Genomic DNA, 15433 nt, shown 5'->3' with positions numbered 1-15433 from the left:
ATGAAAGAATGTGGCTTTCTTTCCTTAAGTGAACTTCGCAGAAATGTTCTGGCCCGTATAGACGGATGACAGCACAAACAAGTAAGTTCTAACACTATATGGCATCCCATTTCCATCTTTCCTGAATGGCACAGCGTCTGGTGCGATAGGTGAAAGCGAGCAGTCATTTAAACCATTCAGACTGCAGATCAGGTACTTTAAGCTGCAATTGATTGCTTCGCTCACACTCCAAAATCACTCCATTCAGATAGTCTGTGGCATTTTACAGTAGAGCAGAAGGCCACTCTCACTCACAGACTTACAGAAGACTGCAGTCATACGAGAGCCACTCATCTATAGAGGCAATCATTCTAGCGGAAGGTGGGTGAACAAAGCTGTACAAAGTGTATTGTGGGCGATACCGGTTAGAGATGCTACACAAACGTTCCTCCTCATCAGCCCTCAAGAACGCTTGCTGGTGTCATATGGGTCGCTCTCTCTTCAGAAAGTAGCATGATTACACTGATAGTAAATGTTCCCACCTCTTGAATAAAATACGGATAAATTTACCTCCGTTTAACGGAAGCATCACTTCCCTAAATGTGGCATTCAGAATCAGAAAATTTCTTTTATTTCATAATCCACTGTTTCTTTTGCGGTAATGTTACACAGGAGGAAATGTACAGAGTAGCAACATGCTGAGAATTGAAATTGCTTACATTGCAACAAGTTTTTTTACATACAGATTAAATCTTTAACGTCTGAATCTGGTTTAACGGTAAGTAACAGGGAGTCGTCTGGAATTAAACAAGGAAAACAAGCGAGGCTTTATCCCACAATAACAACACTTGGGTATAACTCTCACATAGAAAGTTCAAGTGATTCAAGGGTCCTTCAAAGACATGGATACAGGTCCTGTTACGCTGCAGATCCATAATTTGTAAACATCCTCTGTTTGTAAAGACACAGATAAATATATCACAGCTCAGATAAAACAGAAAAGTTATTATTCATCTTTTTTTCACACAAGTGGACATAATGGAGTCTGAGTACAAAAGCCTGCACATATCCATGTTGTAGGCAAGACCAAATCTGAGATTCAAGACTGATCTCAGAAGAGGGTGGAGTTTGAATCAGGAGAAAGACCACAAGAGGACTGAATCTATCCACATGCTCCTGAGTCCATGGCAAAACCAAAACCAGTCTTGAGGACCAAGATCACAACCATGAATAAATGATCTTGGTCTTGGACTCGAAGACCAAACCAAAACCATGAAAATATAATCATGGACTTGGACTCTAGGACCAAGATGCAAATATGATCTTAGACTCATAATAAAAATAAAAATATGGTCTTTGACTTGTTCTTGAGAACCAAGACCAAAACCATGAAAATATAGTCTTGGACATGGACTTGGACTTGGATTCAAGGAACAAAGCAAAAACCATGAAAATATGTTCTTGGACTCTAGGACCAAGACCATAGCCATGAAAATATTTTGTTACATTTAGATTCCAAGACCGAAACCAGGAAAATATGTTCTTAGACTCAGATTCATAGACCAAGACCAAAAATATGGTCTTGGACTCGTGCCTGAGAACCAAGGCCAATACCAAAACCATAAAAACATAGCCTTAGACTCGGATTCGAGGAACAAGACCAAAACCATAAAATATGGTCTTAGACTCAGACTAAAAGCATATTTTCATGGTCTTGTTCATGAGCTCAGGAGCATGTCAACTTGTCCTTGACTAGAATTTGACTCTCTTCTGGTCTCTGTCATAAATTGTACAAATCAATTGGGCTTTACTAGACACTGACATACAGTGGCTAATTCACTAAACAATCACTTTTGTAATACACAGTATTTTGAAACAAAAACAGCATAACAAACAGCCACATTCCAGTTTAACTAGGCTCTATATGCACTAAAATGTGCTGCAGCATCAGTATTATCAGTACAAGTCATTGTTTTCTATGTAAATTAAGCTTATTATACAGTAGATACGCTTTACTCACAAAACTTGGTGCAATTTGCCTATTACCACCTGCAGAAAAGCAAGCGGTTTGCAGTCACGGTGGCAGTTATTTGTCAAAAAGTTAGTTCAGGTGTCTGGATTACAGTGCTGGAGCACACCAGATTGTAGAGCCTGCCGGACCCTCCACAACTTAACAAAATGAACCCATCCACAAGATTGTGCCCATGCTATCAACACAAACAAGTTTGTGCTGGTCACTGATTTGTGAAATTCCTTAATGGGTTCAAAAACAGTATGTACCCTATCAAATGTAAGTCTGTTTTCAAAGATCTGAGGTTGGTTTTAACCCAAGTTGGTTACTCTTGTCTTCCATTTGGAATCAACAAGAGGGCTTCCTGTCACCTGTCTCTGCTTGTTTTTCCAACGGAACCACCTCATATCTTCTCTTACTCCATTACTGGCCAAAACATAAAGCACTGGGTCCACCATGCTGTTCAGGCTGGATAGCGCAAGGGAGCAAGTGAAAGGCAAATACATTGCTTGTTCAAAACTGCAGCTTTGTTTTTCTCCCAAATAAAAGAAGGCGATGGACCTCACCATCAGGAGGATATGGTATGGGGCAAAGCAGAAGGAGAAAATACCAATGACCCCCATAGACAGAAGCTTCACTTTGCGCTTGCCTTGATCGTCGACCCCTCTGCTTTGCTGTACCTTGGTTGGGATCAACCAGTAGCAGACGGAGATGACCACCAGAGGCAAGAGGAAACCAATTCCAACCCGTATCAGGTTGAACATGGCAATGCTTTCCGTCATGGGGAAGGTCTCGTAGCACGTTTGCACAGTGTCATCAAGTGGATCTGATAACTTGTCCAGGTACAGCACCAAACAGTGCAAGGCCATGACTAAAACATAGACCAGCCCACAGATGATCCAGGCATAGCGCTGGCGGCGGAAAACTTGGACTCTCAGCGGGAAGGTGATGGCCAGACAGCGATCGATGGAGATACAGCAGAGGAGATAGATGCTGATGTACAGGTTGGAGTAGTAAAAGAAACCAGCCAGACTACAGAGTCCTTGGCCGAGGTTCCATTTGTGGTTGTTGTTGAAATAATAGACCCACAGAGGCATAGTAAGGATGTACAGGAGATCTGAAAAGGACAAACTGAGCAGGTAGATTCCTAGAACGTTCCTTCTGCAGATCTGCTGAATTATGGGCCCGATGGTGATCAAGTTGAACAGCAGCCCCAAGATGAAGGCAATAATGTAGATAGACATCAGCAGGTGACCTGCTGGCTGGGTCATGATCACACATGATGAGTTGCTTGTGTTGTTTGTTGCGTTCATCATAATCTGTGTGCACAAAGAAAGAAATGCACTTATAAATATCTGCATCGGAAAATTTCATAGTTCATAAAAATTCATTCATTTTCAATTCTGCAATTCTCCTTAACAGACTGTGTAATACAGGAATTTACAATATTACAAAATATCCCAGTGACTGCTTTTAATTTTACTTGATTAAAATGTATACACTTTTTTTTTTTTTTTTTTTTTTGCAGTGTCTTTGTTACAGTTTAATTATGCAGCAGTACGTTTAAGTACTGAGTAATACTAACAACGTGTTTACTAGTTAGGGTTAAGAGTTACACTTTATATATGTATGTGAACTCACAGTGTACTTACCTAAGAAAGTCCTAGATAATATAAGGTAACTACATGGGTTAGGGGTAGGTTTAGGGGTAGGTTCAGGGTTATTACCTAGTTATTACCCAGTTATTGTAATTATTAAAACAAGTATATAGTGCTGTGTATGTACATGTGGGGTTATTGCTGTAATTATGAAAAATGTACAATTGCTTTTAATGTAAGTACATGTAACTTGTGTTTCAAGGAGACTGCAATAAAGTGTTACCTTTCATAAGCATTAATAAAGCTCTAGTCTAACCAAACTGTTTTGACTTATAATCATTCCTAGGATATGATTTTTTTTATATCAACAATTCAATTTTCACTTAAAGGTGGGGTATGTATTTCTTCAAAAACGCTTTAGAAAACTGAGTCGGGCCAAGTACCAAAACAAACTTGTAGCCAATCAGCAGTAAGGGGCGTGTCTACTCATGATGTGGACGAGAGAGTGCTCAGTGCACAGGACGGACATTAGCTGAGCCGAGCGACAACAGAAAGATAGAGTTAGCAGATAAAAACAAAAGAGGAAAACATCTGTGGAACAAAAGAAGGCTTACGATAATGCAAGAAGTAGGACTCGTGTAAATATCAGATCAGCTTTCCAGCGCTGGAGAGAAGGAGCCGATGTTGCTTTGTTTCTTCTCGATAGGTGAGTAATACCGTGTCTACACCAAACACGACAGTTGTTGTGCCATGCTGCAACAGCTAAAGTCTGTCTACACTGGGCATGATAAAGCGACTTTGAAAATCAATGTCAATACATCATAAATAGAACGCAGCAACAGTTTTCTGTCTGGGATTTGTCGTGCCGCATCCAGTGTAGACAGCATCACTGATTATAATGAGTTCTATAGCATTTTGTCACGCCGCACCACGCTGCTCACATATCGAAAGTGTAGATGTGATGTAACACTGGTTTTGCTTTGTTTCACATAACTAATCGTTGCCTGGGTTGTGTACATATGTGTGGGGTGGAGCTATCAATATCAAGGCAAGACCCATTTGGGGTAGGGCGTGTTTGTTTTGGTGATTTGAAATATCAACATTGGCTACCAGAAATCACTTACCCCACCTTTAAAACGTGAATTCTTGATATCAACAATAACATCTTCATTCACAGAAATCTAATTATTGATATCAAGAATTACATTTATTGAAAAAAAAAAAAAACGTAATTCTTGATATTTGTAATTGCATTTTGACTAGTTGACCTTTGTAATGTTATTTTATAATATTCAAGCATACAGGTGTTGTCAGTTTGCATGACAGGTCAGGTTATTCAGTGCATGAGAAATGGTGGTAAACCATTGACCTTTAGGGTTCAAAATTTGAGCACTCATAGCTATGATGTGGTTAAACTTGTCTAGACCTTTTAGCTGTTGATTGTTGTTGATGCAGATGTTGTCATGGTGCACAATGTACTTATGTTTTAAAAGTCCTTTCTAGATTAATCTAGATGTTAAATATAATTGTCATGACAGATGTGAAATATCTAACTACTGAAAGTATGGCTCAGGCAATGTTCTGATACTCAGAATTTATATCGCGCATTTAGGCACATAAGAAAAAATGTTCTTGGAAATGGCAACTCCAAATGAAAGCAACAAATTTCCGGTTGCTGCAAGTTGCAGAATGTATGTGGTTTTTGATGAAACGTGAACAACCTGATGCACAAAACTATACCTTTTACCTCTTAAGTCAAGGTGTAATGGTTAACGAGCCAAGACGAACATCAATGAGTCACTAAAAGCATTTTAGATTAACAACACTTGCACATAAAATAAAAACCACTGCTATATATGCTGCTGTATATCTATATAGCCAGACACATTTGTTGCTTACTTTATGTACAAGAGCGACATTTAGCACACCTACACACCTCTTCACATACATGCCACAGTCCCTTACATGTCAAGGTAGCAAAGTCACAAAAGGTTGCAAAGTCATTCTTATCAGAAAATAACAGCTTGCAGGAAGCCTGGTAATTAATTTAAAATCAAACAAGTTGCAAAATGTCATCCCCAGTACTACTGGCTTCATGTGATCCACTACCTCTGTGACCAGTATTGTTTCCTTAGCTATATATTATGATATGTTTTTGATATTAAAGGCAAAATGTCACCCTTGCTGTTAAACTTAATTTCATGATTGAGCAAGCGTGATTTTTAGCTGACGAGGGAAAGAAAAGTTTTGTAAAATGTGCCTGGATTGAGTTTATAATGGATTTAAGCCCTAACTCTGTTTTTTTGAAAGCATTCCAACAACTTTTGCCTCAGATCTTGGAGATCATCTATATTTGTAGACAGAGCCTTTACATCTGTTTATATGCAGCACATATGGCATGTTTTTTTTTTCTCCATTCACACAAGTGGCAAGCCTTATTTCTTTGAAAGATGCATTTAACAATTTCCAAAAAAAAAAAAAAAAAAAAAAAATGCTGATAAGGTTCACATCAGTTAATTTCACATATAGCTACTGCAGCTCTCTCGTCACAACTTGAATATCCCATATATTCCACTGAGTTCATCTTCAGTGTTATTGCTAAACTTGTTTTTATCCTCTGGAGAGTCTTTTCACTTGCTGCCAGTCTTTGCTCAAATTCAATTCAAGACACTGTTGGCGTCTTACACAGCTGCCGTTCTCCACATGAAGGGTTTTGCAGCTCTTGAATTCTTGCTCTTCAGTGCAAGACCTGTGAGAAAAGCAAACAGCCCTACCACAGTGAAAGAAAGACCTGAGGTTCACCTCACCAAAAAGTCATGTAGCTGTACTTGAACTATTAATATCCTGTCCTTGCTTTTGAGAAAAGCATCATAGTATTGCTCACATGCATGGACTGTATATCCCTAATCTTAAATATTACATTTTGATGCATAAATCATCTTGTTCCATTTCTAATACAGTTTTTAATGATACCTAAAATTACATGGCTTGCTATTTCTAATTTGTAAATGAATCGCTCTTCTAAGTCAGATCTGTTCAATGAATATTCTGAACCTCAAAAAAAGTGTATTTAATAATTTTTTGCTAATTAAAAACTCGTATGACCATTTTATTAGTGCTGTCAAATGATTAATTGCGATTAATTGCATCCAAAATAAAAGATTTTATTGTTTACATAATATATGTTTGTGTACTGTGTTAATTTATAATGTATATATTAATACACACACATACAGTATATTTTGTACATACATGTATATAATTATCTTCATATAATTTATATTATATATAAATATAATTAATATATAAACAATTTTTTTCTGAAATATATACATGCATGTGAGTGTATTTATATATACAATCAATATACACAGTACACACATATATATTATGTAAACAAAAACTTTTATTTTGGATGTGATTAATCGTTTGACAGCACTACATTTTATCAACATGCATATGAATTTAATTTTCATATATATTTAAAGACATGCTAAACATGTTCATCTGAAAGAAGACTATTGTTTTTAATTGTAATGTAATCTATGATGATACGATAAAAATTATGGTAACATGATCTAATTTTGATATTCCACTTTAGACATTCTACTGTACTAACAATAACCAACTTTGCAACTACATGTCAAGTTATTCTACTAAACCCTAACACTCTAATACTCTAAAGAGAGTTATTTGACATAAAGTTGGAAAGTTACTTATAGTTAGACAAATGTCTAAAGTGGACTATCAGAATAAATGTGTCACCAAAATAATACTTTAAAGAATTAACTGAACTGTGCACACAAAACACCCTTATTTACAGTATATTTATTAAATATGGCTTTATTTTGGATCACGTGAGGTACAGCATTATGACATCAAATCTTTGAATATTCTCTCTCTCTCTCTCTCTCTCTCTCTCTCTCTCTCTCTCTCTCTCTCTCTCTCTCTCTCTCTCTCTCTCTCTCTCTCTCTCTCTAGTTCTTTTAAGTTTAACTGTTCATTATATCTCATTCACAGAAATGAGTCAGACTACTCATAGTGTGTGTGGTTTATTGAGGAGTGGTTGCTTATATTTTAAAGTGAGATGATTTATTTTCAGATGAGAAACTAAGCTTTATCTCAAGATCAAAATGTCATGGGGACTGTGGTGTGCAAACGGAGTGAGCTCATATATGATTTGGACAAGGAAGCAAACAACTACTCAGAACACTGTGGCACATGGGGGACTCTACACAGGAAAACACCTCTACTCTCAGCTGCCAGTCCTGATAAAGTTCGTGCTGTAATGTGTTTGTGTATTGTCGGCAAGCATGTGCTAAGAACAAAATGTGATCTGGAGAGATGTCAAAATAAAAATAAACAGATCCAAATCATATTAATGAGGAGTTTACAAGTAAGGATATATCACCCAAAAATTAAGGTTGTTGGCAGTGTTGGGAAGGTTACTTTGGAGATAGGTTACACATTACAAATTACTTGGGATTTCATTAACTTATCGACTAGTGACTAATCAACTAGTCAACTAGTCGACTTTAATGCTCTGCTATGATGCTTTAAGCTTGACGTTGACATTTATGCTCCGTTTCCAAACAGTTAAAATGACAAATAAATGCATACTCTAAAAGCGCTCCACAAGACATGTGTGATTATATTACATTATATTATATTATGTTCTGTAATTTCTCAGTAAAATAACTTAGAAACTGAAAAGTTCAAACATTTACACATTTAGCAGGCGCTTTTTTCCAAAGTGACTTACAGTGCATTCAGGCTATACATTTTTTACCAGTATGTGCGTTCCCTGGTAGAATGCTCTACCACTGAGCCACAGGAAACATATATTTCTTAATAACTAAATCCCACAACTTCACTAGTAGAGAAATGCTGCCAGGTAGAATTAATTCACACATGCAATCACTCTCACTAATTCATTCATATGAATGTAATCTTTAATGTGCTACTTAATGATAAACTGATAAATATTAGCTGTTATTGGGGCAATAGCCACATGGGCAGTGCTGTGTCATATGCCATGGATGTGCACAAGGTGTTTGTCATAGTTTCAGACTTTGTTTTTTGTTTTTAAAGTTTCTATTTTTGGGTGAGCACTCCCTTTAAGTGGCCTTTTATTTCCTTAATATTAGATTATCTGCACAATATTTGGCTGCAAACAAAGACAAGTAAAACATTTAAGTATCAAATGACTTTTAAAAAATGTAATGTATTCACAGACCTCTGCTTCATGCAAGAGACTTTGAGATCTTAACGGTCATCTTAATCTGCTCACAATATCAAACTCAGGCATACTAACGGGGATAGAGGGATTGGCCTAGCAGCAGCAGTATGTCACTAAAATTCAATTCAGGTCTAACTGAACGACGGTTTTTAAGCAATGTTCACAATTCACCCTACCTGTGCAAAACAGAGGAAAAATCAATAGCTGGGTAACCTGAGCACACACTCTTAAAGCTTCAAAGATGATTTTGGGATGTAGAATTAGATTGAACCAACAAATACACAACAATCTCCCATACAATAAAAAAATAAAAATTGAAAATTGCATCATAAACAGCCTCCCCTTCAGCTGTGCTATGAATGATGATGGTACCGAATCATTATTCTTCAAGTCTGATGGATATTTTGGGATAAGCAATAATAAAGATGTGCTGTGATTCACTTCCTGTGAAGTCTATGCTAATGATACTGTCATTTCAAAATATGTCGGGCTGTTTTCCTTGTTTTTCATGTTTAATTTATGTCATGAAGTAAGAGGGCAATGTGGTGTGCCCTTTAAAGATTGCAACCAGGTTGTGGCTGAAATTTAGATCTAGAAACTGAACATTGTTTACTTTTGTTTAAATGTAACATTCGCTTTTAAACCTACAGTATGCCTACATATGCCATATATCTCTGATGCTCTGATTATTTAAAATGTCAAATACTGCATAATGATGTTTTCGAATTTTGCACATAAGTGTTGCCGCTCAAACACCAGATATTAAAAACATGAACACAGGCCAAGAAATTATTTTAAAGCACAGGTACTTTAATATAATATCTTCCAAGTTCAGAATGTTTGACGTGAAAATCTCAAAACGGATCAAGTGAGCAATGAATCACATGGTTTTGTTGTGTTCTACTCACTCCTTTGTTAAAAAGAAGTATAGAGAAGAAGCGTACTTTGAAAAGCATTTTACAGAAATAAAACACTTTAAAAGATGCACTTAAGTGCAAACTTAATGTAATGTTTTCAGGCACTTAATTGCATGTTAAAATATATTATTTAATTGTAATTATAAATTAAGATGCAAACACATCTAAATATTTTCTTTTTAATTTTTTTATTTATTTATTTTATTTTTTATCAGGCTCCTATGTTTAGTTATTTTCCTTTTAATGGCAAAGAAAAGGTAATTGGTCAGTTACTGAATGCCTTATTTTCAAAAATGTCCAATGTTATTTTCATAGGAGCCTGATAAAAATGCTCCTGTAAAAGAAAAATATTAAACGGACTTCAAATATACAATTTTATTCAAATATATTAATCATTTATGTAATTTCAAATAACATACTTCAATTAAAATTTGAATGAAGGTTTGTGTGTTTTAGTATGCAATCAGTCAACACATCAAAATAAAAAGATCATTTAAGCAATGATTTAAAATGGACTTTAAAATCTTTCATTTGACATTATTGCAAAGTGCACTTTTTAAAAGTGTACTTAAGCATGTTAAAAACTTAGTCATGCAAGTTTACTCTCTTTAAGTACATTTAAGTGGCCTTTTTATTCATATTAAAGTCTCTTTTTTAAGATTTGAAGTTCACTACAAGTGCACGTTTAATACAATTAAGTTCATTTTTCACAAGCACTAGTAAACAGCTGCTGGAAACATTTATAAAACAGTTATCATTTGGTGTTCATTTAAAAGAACAGCTGTTGTTGTTTTCACAGGAATTTTTTATTTTTTTTAATCAAATTGCATATTTGGGGCTCAATTAGAGAGTGTGCATTACACTGGTTTTTCCATGTTAGGGATGATCTAACAACTGTTTTAGTGATAGCATTATTAAAAATCTGGGTAGGATGTTTTCAGTGTTTGTCCAGAAAGGAAGTCAGGGATAATGTGGGACTCTTCAGTCAGCAGTTACAGTACAGTATAGATAAACACATTTATATTAATGGAGATTTCCTTTCTGTTTCCTTTCCCTTGGCTTATATAATGTGTTTACCCAGCTTTATTCTTGTTTTGCTATTGTAATTACAGGTTTAATGAGCACCCCTGAGAGCTGTTGAGATACAGGCTAGTGGTCTGGAAAGAAGAGTGGTGGGCTGCTCCTTCCGTCAGCCCCCTCTGAATGGTAAATCGCTCCCTAACCAACTCCCATCCTGAGGCCTACGCATACTCAGGCTGCAGGAAAATGATGTAAGTGCAGAAAAAAACTAACAGTGTTTCTACATTGCATCAAGTCAGTGTTATAAATTCTATTAAATTGGCACAGAGACCCATGACCCCAAAAATGCCTTGGGTCACGCACTGAGGAGATTGTTGATTACTTTAAAAAAAACAAACTTTTTTTTTACAGAGTAAAGTACTTCACATATTTAAAATCTTATTGGGGGATGAGAGAATGGTGCACTTCAGAATCAAAGGGGTCATTTTGCAAAAAAGATGCAATTTCAGTCAGTCATTTACAATATAGTACATATGTGTGAAAAATAATTAATGCCAGCTTTACTATATGTAAATATAGACTAATAATTAGTGCTGTCAAAAGAATAATCACGATTAATAAATATACACAGTGCACACACATGTATTATGTAAGCAAAAACTTATTTTAGATGTGATTAATCAAGATTTATCACTTGAGAGCACTACTAATATAAATTAATAAATAAATTTTTTAAAACATTCAACAACAATTTAGTTTTTTTTTTTTTTAGATGATTTAGTTATTTTTCTGCATTAATTTTTGTATTTATTTATTCTACATATATGATGCTGACTAACAAACAGACGGTCGAATTAAATAATGAACTAAATAAATCATGTGACTGTCACGTGACTGTTATGACAATGTTTTAGAGGGGAAAATATGATGGTAACAGATGATGGTTAACACACCTTGAGATACTGAGAAGCACTTTTTGGAAATTTCCAAGATGTGCGTCATCTTGGTTACTGTCATATTTTGTCCCCTTTTACTCCATTAATGACTAATTATTAAAACCAACATAATTACCTCATCATTTCAAGAAGAAAAAAAAAACTCTTCAAAGACAAGTGAAAGTCCTATCGTTTTCTGCATGCTATATGACTGTCAGTTTATAAAATAAATAAATTCTAAGATGCACCTCATAGTTTAACAACATCACAATATTAAATCAAATTAATTGTCAACCATTACTTTTTCAAAGGTATAATTATCTCCCAAAATGTTTTCATTTTGCTTGATTTTGCGCGATGCAATTTATTAACTTCAAAACATATTATTAGTCTGATTAAAATGTAAAAAAAAAAAAAAAAAAAAAAAAAACACACGCTTTCAAAATTCCCTATTATAATAGACGTGACAGCTGGATGAACTATATACACATCCCAGTGTTGTAAACATTTTAAAATATTAGGATCAAGTGTCTGACAACTGCATTAGTAGTGTTACTATCTATAGCACAGGAAACAAACAAGTCCATGTCCACCCTCTGATTTTATCTTATTTCCACATACACACTGGTTCACCATTATTCTTGTAGTTCTTGTAACAAAACCAGCCCAAAAAATGAAGGAACCTCACCTGCGAATCAACACAAGGAATTAAGTTGTTCTCCACCAGCTCCAACCAGAGAAGGGTGTCCACCCAATCCCAGCAGTGTAACTTTACAACCTCAGTTCCAGAACCGCCTCAAGTCCAGATCCAGTGCCGCGTGACTTCTGAGAAAAGTGGCACAGCTGAGTTCCTCAGATGTGAAGTGCGTGTCATGCACTTAAATAATGCTTCCTGGCCGGAGAAAATCAAAAGTGACCCTGTGAGAGCAGTTTCGGCCAATGCACTTCACACGGAGTGGATGGAGAGGAGATGAATTGAGAGAGAGAGAAAGGGGAGGAGAGATAAAACCTGTGTTTGATGTATCTCGCACATGTATGTCTACAGGAAGATGTTAGGCGAGGGCTAGGGGGTTTTTTTTCCCTGCATGTGCATGTGATAAAGTTCGAGGGAACCGCAATGAGTAAAAGCTTTTTCCAGACACGTGGTGAACGACAGATGATGGTAAACTTCCAGCGATGGTACAGTCTGCCTCAGAGGTGCCACAACTTCCTGTTTGACATAAGAGAAACTACAGTCTTGTCAACATGTTTTCTGTAATTGCCCTAATAGCTGTTATGGAATAAAACTATAATTTGCATTATGAACACTCAGTCATGTTTTTCTATTTTAAGACACCACTATCAGTGAAAGCTGATTGAACAGATAAATCAATACTGATTTTTATTTATTTTTTTTCTCTAATGCCAAACCACCTACTGTTTCTCTGTCTGAAATGTTCTAGTAAAGGCTGAGACTTCTGTGAAATGCAGTTAAACCTATATAAACTTAATATTCTCTTAATTGATTATTTAAAGGTTACATTTCATGAGGAAATGTGGAGCAGTTCACCTATGTCTGATAAAAAGGTACAACTCAAGTTCATCACAAGGTGTTTTGACCTTTTAGTGAATTTCATAAATTATTGACTATAATAATACAGAGAAGGAATGAGACCTGTATCTGAAACGTATTGTTAAATAATTCATGTTTATACTGTACACATTGTTTTGTGGTTACCTGTTGCTTGGCGTTCAGTACTATTTTTTTTAATTTGCATTTTCATTTTCATTTATCATATAACTGACTTATTTCTAGAGTACAGAGCAGTTTCTGGACTCATACATGTGGGCTTTCCCTAAAACTGTCAGGGCAAATATGATACTTTCCATTTCCTAATGTTTTTAACTTCGTAGAAACAACAGTTTTTTTTTTTTTTTTTTTTTTGTAGATCTGAAACAACGTAATGTTGCCGTTCACAGTTTCAGTCAGGAAATATTTGAGTTTAAACTTAAAGCAGTTATTGGTTCAATTAATGTGGAACTCTATCAGCATTTTGTCCATTGTTACATATTGTGTCCCTCAGTTTATAAAAAACAAACAAAAAATGTGTCCAAAGTAATTCACTTGCAATAAAACTGGACCAGAGGGGGGAAAAAAGTATACATAATTACTAATGGAAATCATACAGTATATGATAATTGGGCTAAAAAGTGTATTTCCAAATGTCAGCTGGTTACAGTACTTTAATATTTCAATCAGAACATTAAAAGATGATTTGAAACATCAGTCACACTTTAGTTTGGGGACCAATTCTCACTATTAACTAACTATTAACTACAAATTTTGCTTCAATAAACTCCCACTTATTAATAGTTAGTAAGGTAGTTGTTAAGTTTAGGTATTGGATAGGATTAAGGGATCTAAAATATGGTCATGAAGAATAAGACATTAATAATAAATAGCCTATATGTTAGTAATATTAATGCTAATAAGCAAGTTAATGAGAGTTTGTCCCTAAATGAACACATTAGTATAGGGACAAATTCTCACTATTAACTAGTTTCTTATTAGCATGAATATTATTAACATATTGGCTGTTTATTAGTACTTGTACAGCACATATTCTTCAAGACAATATTCTACATCCCTAATCCTAACCATTACCTAAACTTAACAACTAATAATATTGAGTTTATTGAGGCAAAGGGTTTGTTAATAGCAAGAACTTGACTTTAAAATAAAGTGTGACCAAATATTATTATTGTGAAAAAATTGTATAATTTATTTTCTGTTTAAATAAAGTTTAAAATGTCTCCTTTGATGGCAAAGCTGAATTCTCAGCATCATTACTCCAGTCTTCAGTGACACATGATCTTTCAGAAATCAGTCTATTATGCTGATTTGCTGAATATTTTTATGACAACAGTGGTACTTTTTTCAGGATTCTTGGAGGAATAGAAGGTTCAGAAGAACAGAATGTTCTGAAAGATTTATATATATATATATATATATATATATATATATATATATATAATTTTAAAATAAAATACTGTATTTTGCACTGTTGACATAAGTTAATATTTAAAATTCCAAAATATTATTTAGTCTTATTATTATTTAAAATAAAAAACATAACCCTGTATATAATTGGTATAATTATTCCCTTTGAATGGTAATCTGTTATTAATAAATTTGACCATAATGACACAATTTTTTTTGCTAAAATCAGATGAGAGTGGTGGAAATATTTCCCCCTGGTTTTTATAGTGCCTTTTGATGGTTTTCAAATATTCAATTTTAAATTTTAAAAACTAAATTAGCAAATGTTTCCTTTGATTTCCCTTAATAAGACACTGAATAACACACCATCATCCTCAAAATATTACTTATCACGCCATCTTTCCCAATGTCTGGCATAGTTTCACCATTAAAAGGGTGATTTATAGCCCAAATACTGATGAATGATTATACTTGTATAGGAATTAATATATTAAACCCTCTGCAATGCCTTTTCTCCATAGACTTCCATTGTACAGTAAGCGCATTACTCGTACTCAAAACTTTTGCTTATTTTTTTTACAAACTGAGGAACAAGCTGAAACAATTTTCTGTGCCCACAGATGCTGTCAGTAAAGCTTAAGCCGTATTATACCTGGAACAAGTTCTGCGTGTATTTTTATGTATTTCATTCTCTCTGCTAGATTCTTCTGAGAATCAATCAGGAAAAGAGGATGAAAAAAAAATTCAACTTGAC

The 15433-nt window shown here is 34.9% G+C and overlaps 1 protein-coding gene across 1 annotated transcript; it reads right to left on the bottom strand.

Moving 5' to 3' along the window:
• Positions 1-587: 587 nt before the first annotated feature.
• Positions 588-13037, bottom strand: LOC109086638 (G-protein coupled receptor 4-like). The gene is made up of 2 exons (XM_042739177.1): positions 12388-13037; positions 588-3309 (listed from the first exon to the last, which is right to left on the bottom strand). The coding sequence occupies exon 2, from the start codon at positions 3304-3306 to the stop codon at positions 2302-2304; it is 1005 nt and encodes a 334-aa protein (XP_042595111.1). The 5' UTR covers positions 3307-3309; positions 12388-13037; the 3' UTR covers positions 588-2301.
• Positions 13038-15433: the final 2396 nt, after the last annotated feature.

The sequence above is a fragment of the Cyprinus carpio genome, chromosome B15, assembly GCF_018340385.1.
Source record: "Cyprinus carpio isolate SPL01 chromosome B15, ASM1834038v1, whole genome shotgun sequence".
Classification (NCBI taxonomy): Eukaryota; Metazoa; Chordata; class Actinopteri; order Cypriniformes; family Cyprinidae; genus Cyprinus; species Cyprinus carpio.
Note: the sequence above shows the minus strand (reverse complement) of the source record. Positions and strands in the feature narration are given on the sequence as shown.

What these genes read in the sequence shown, in the direction of transcription:
- LOC109086638 (XM_042739177.1), bottom strand. Translation starts at nt 3,306, where the DNA reads ATGATGAACGCAACAAACAACACAAGCAACTCATCATGTGTGATCATG.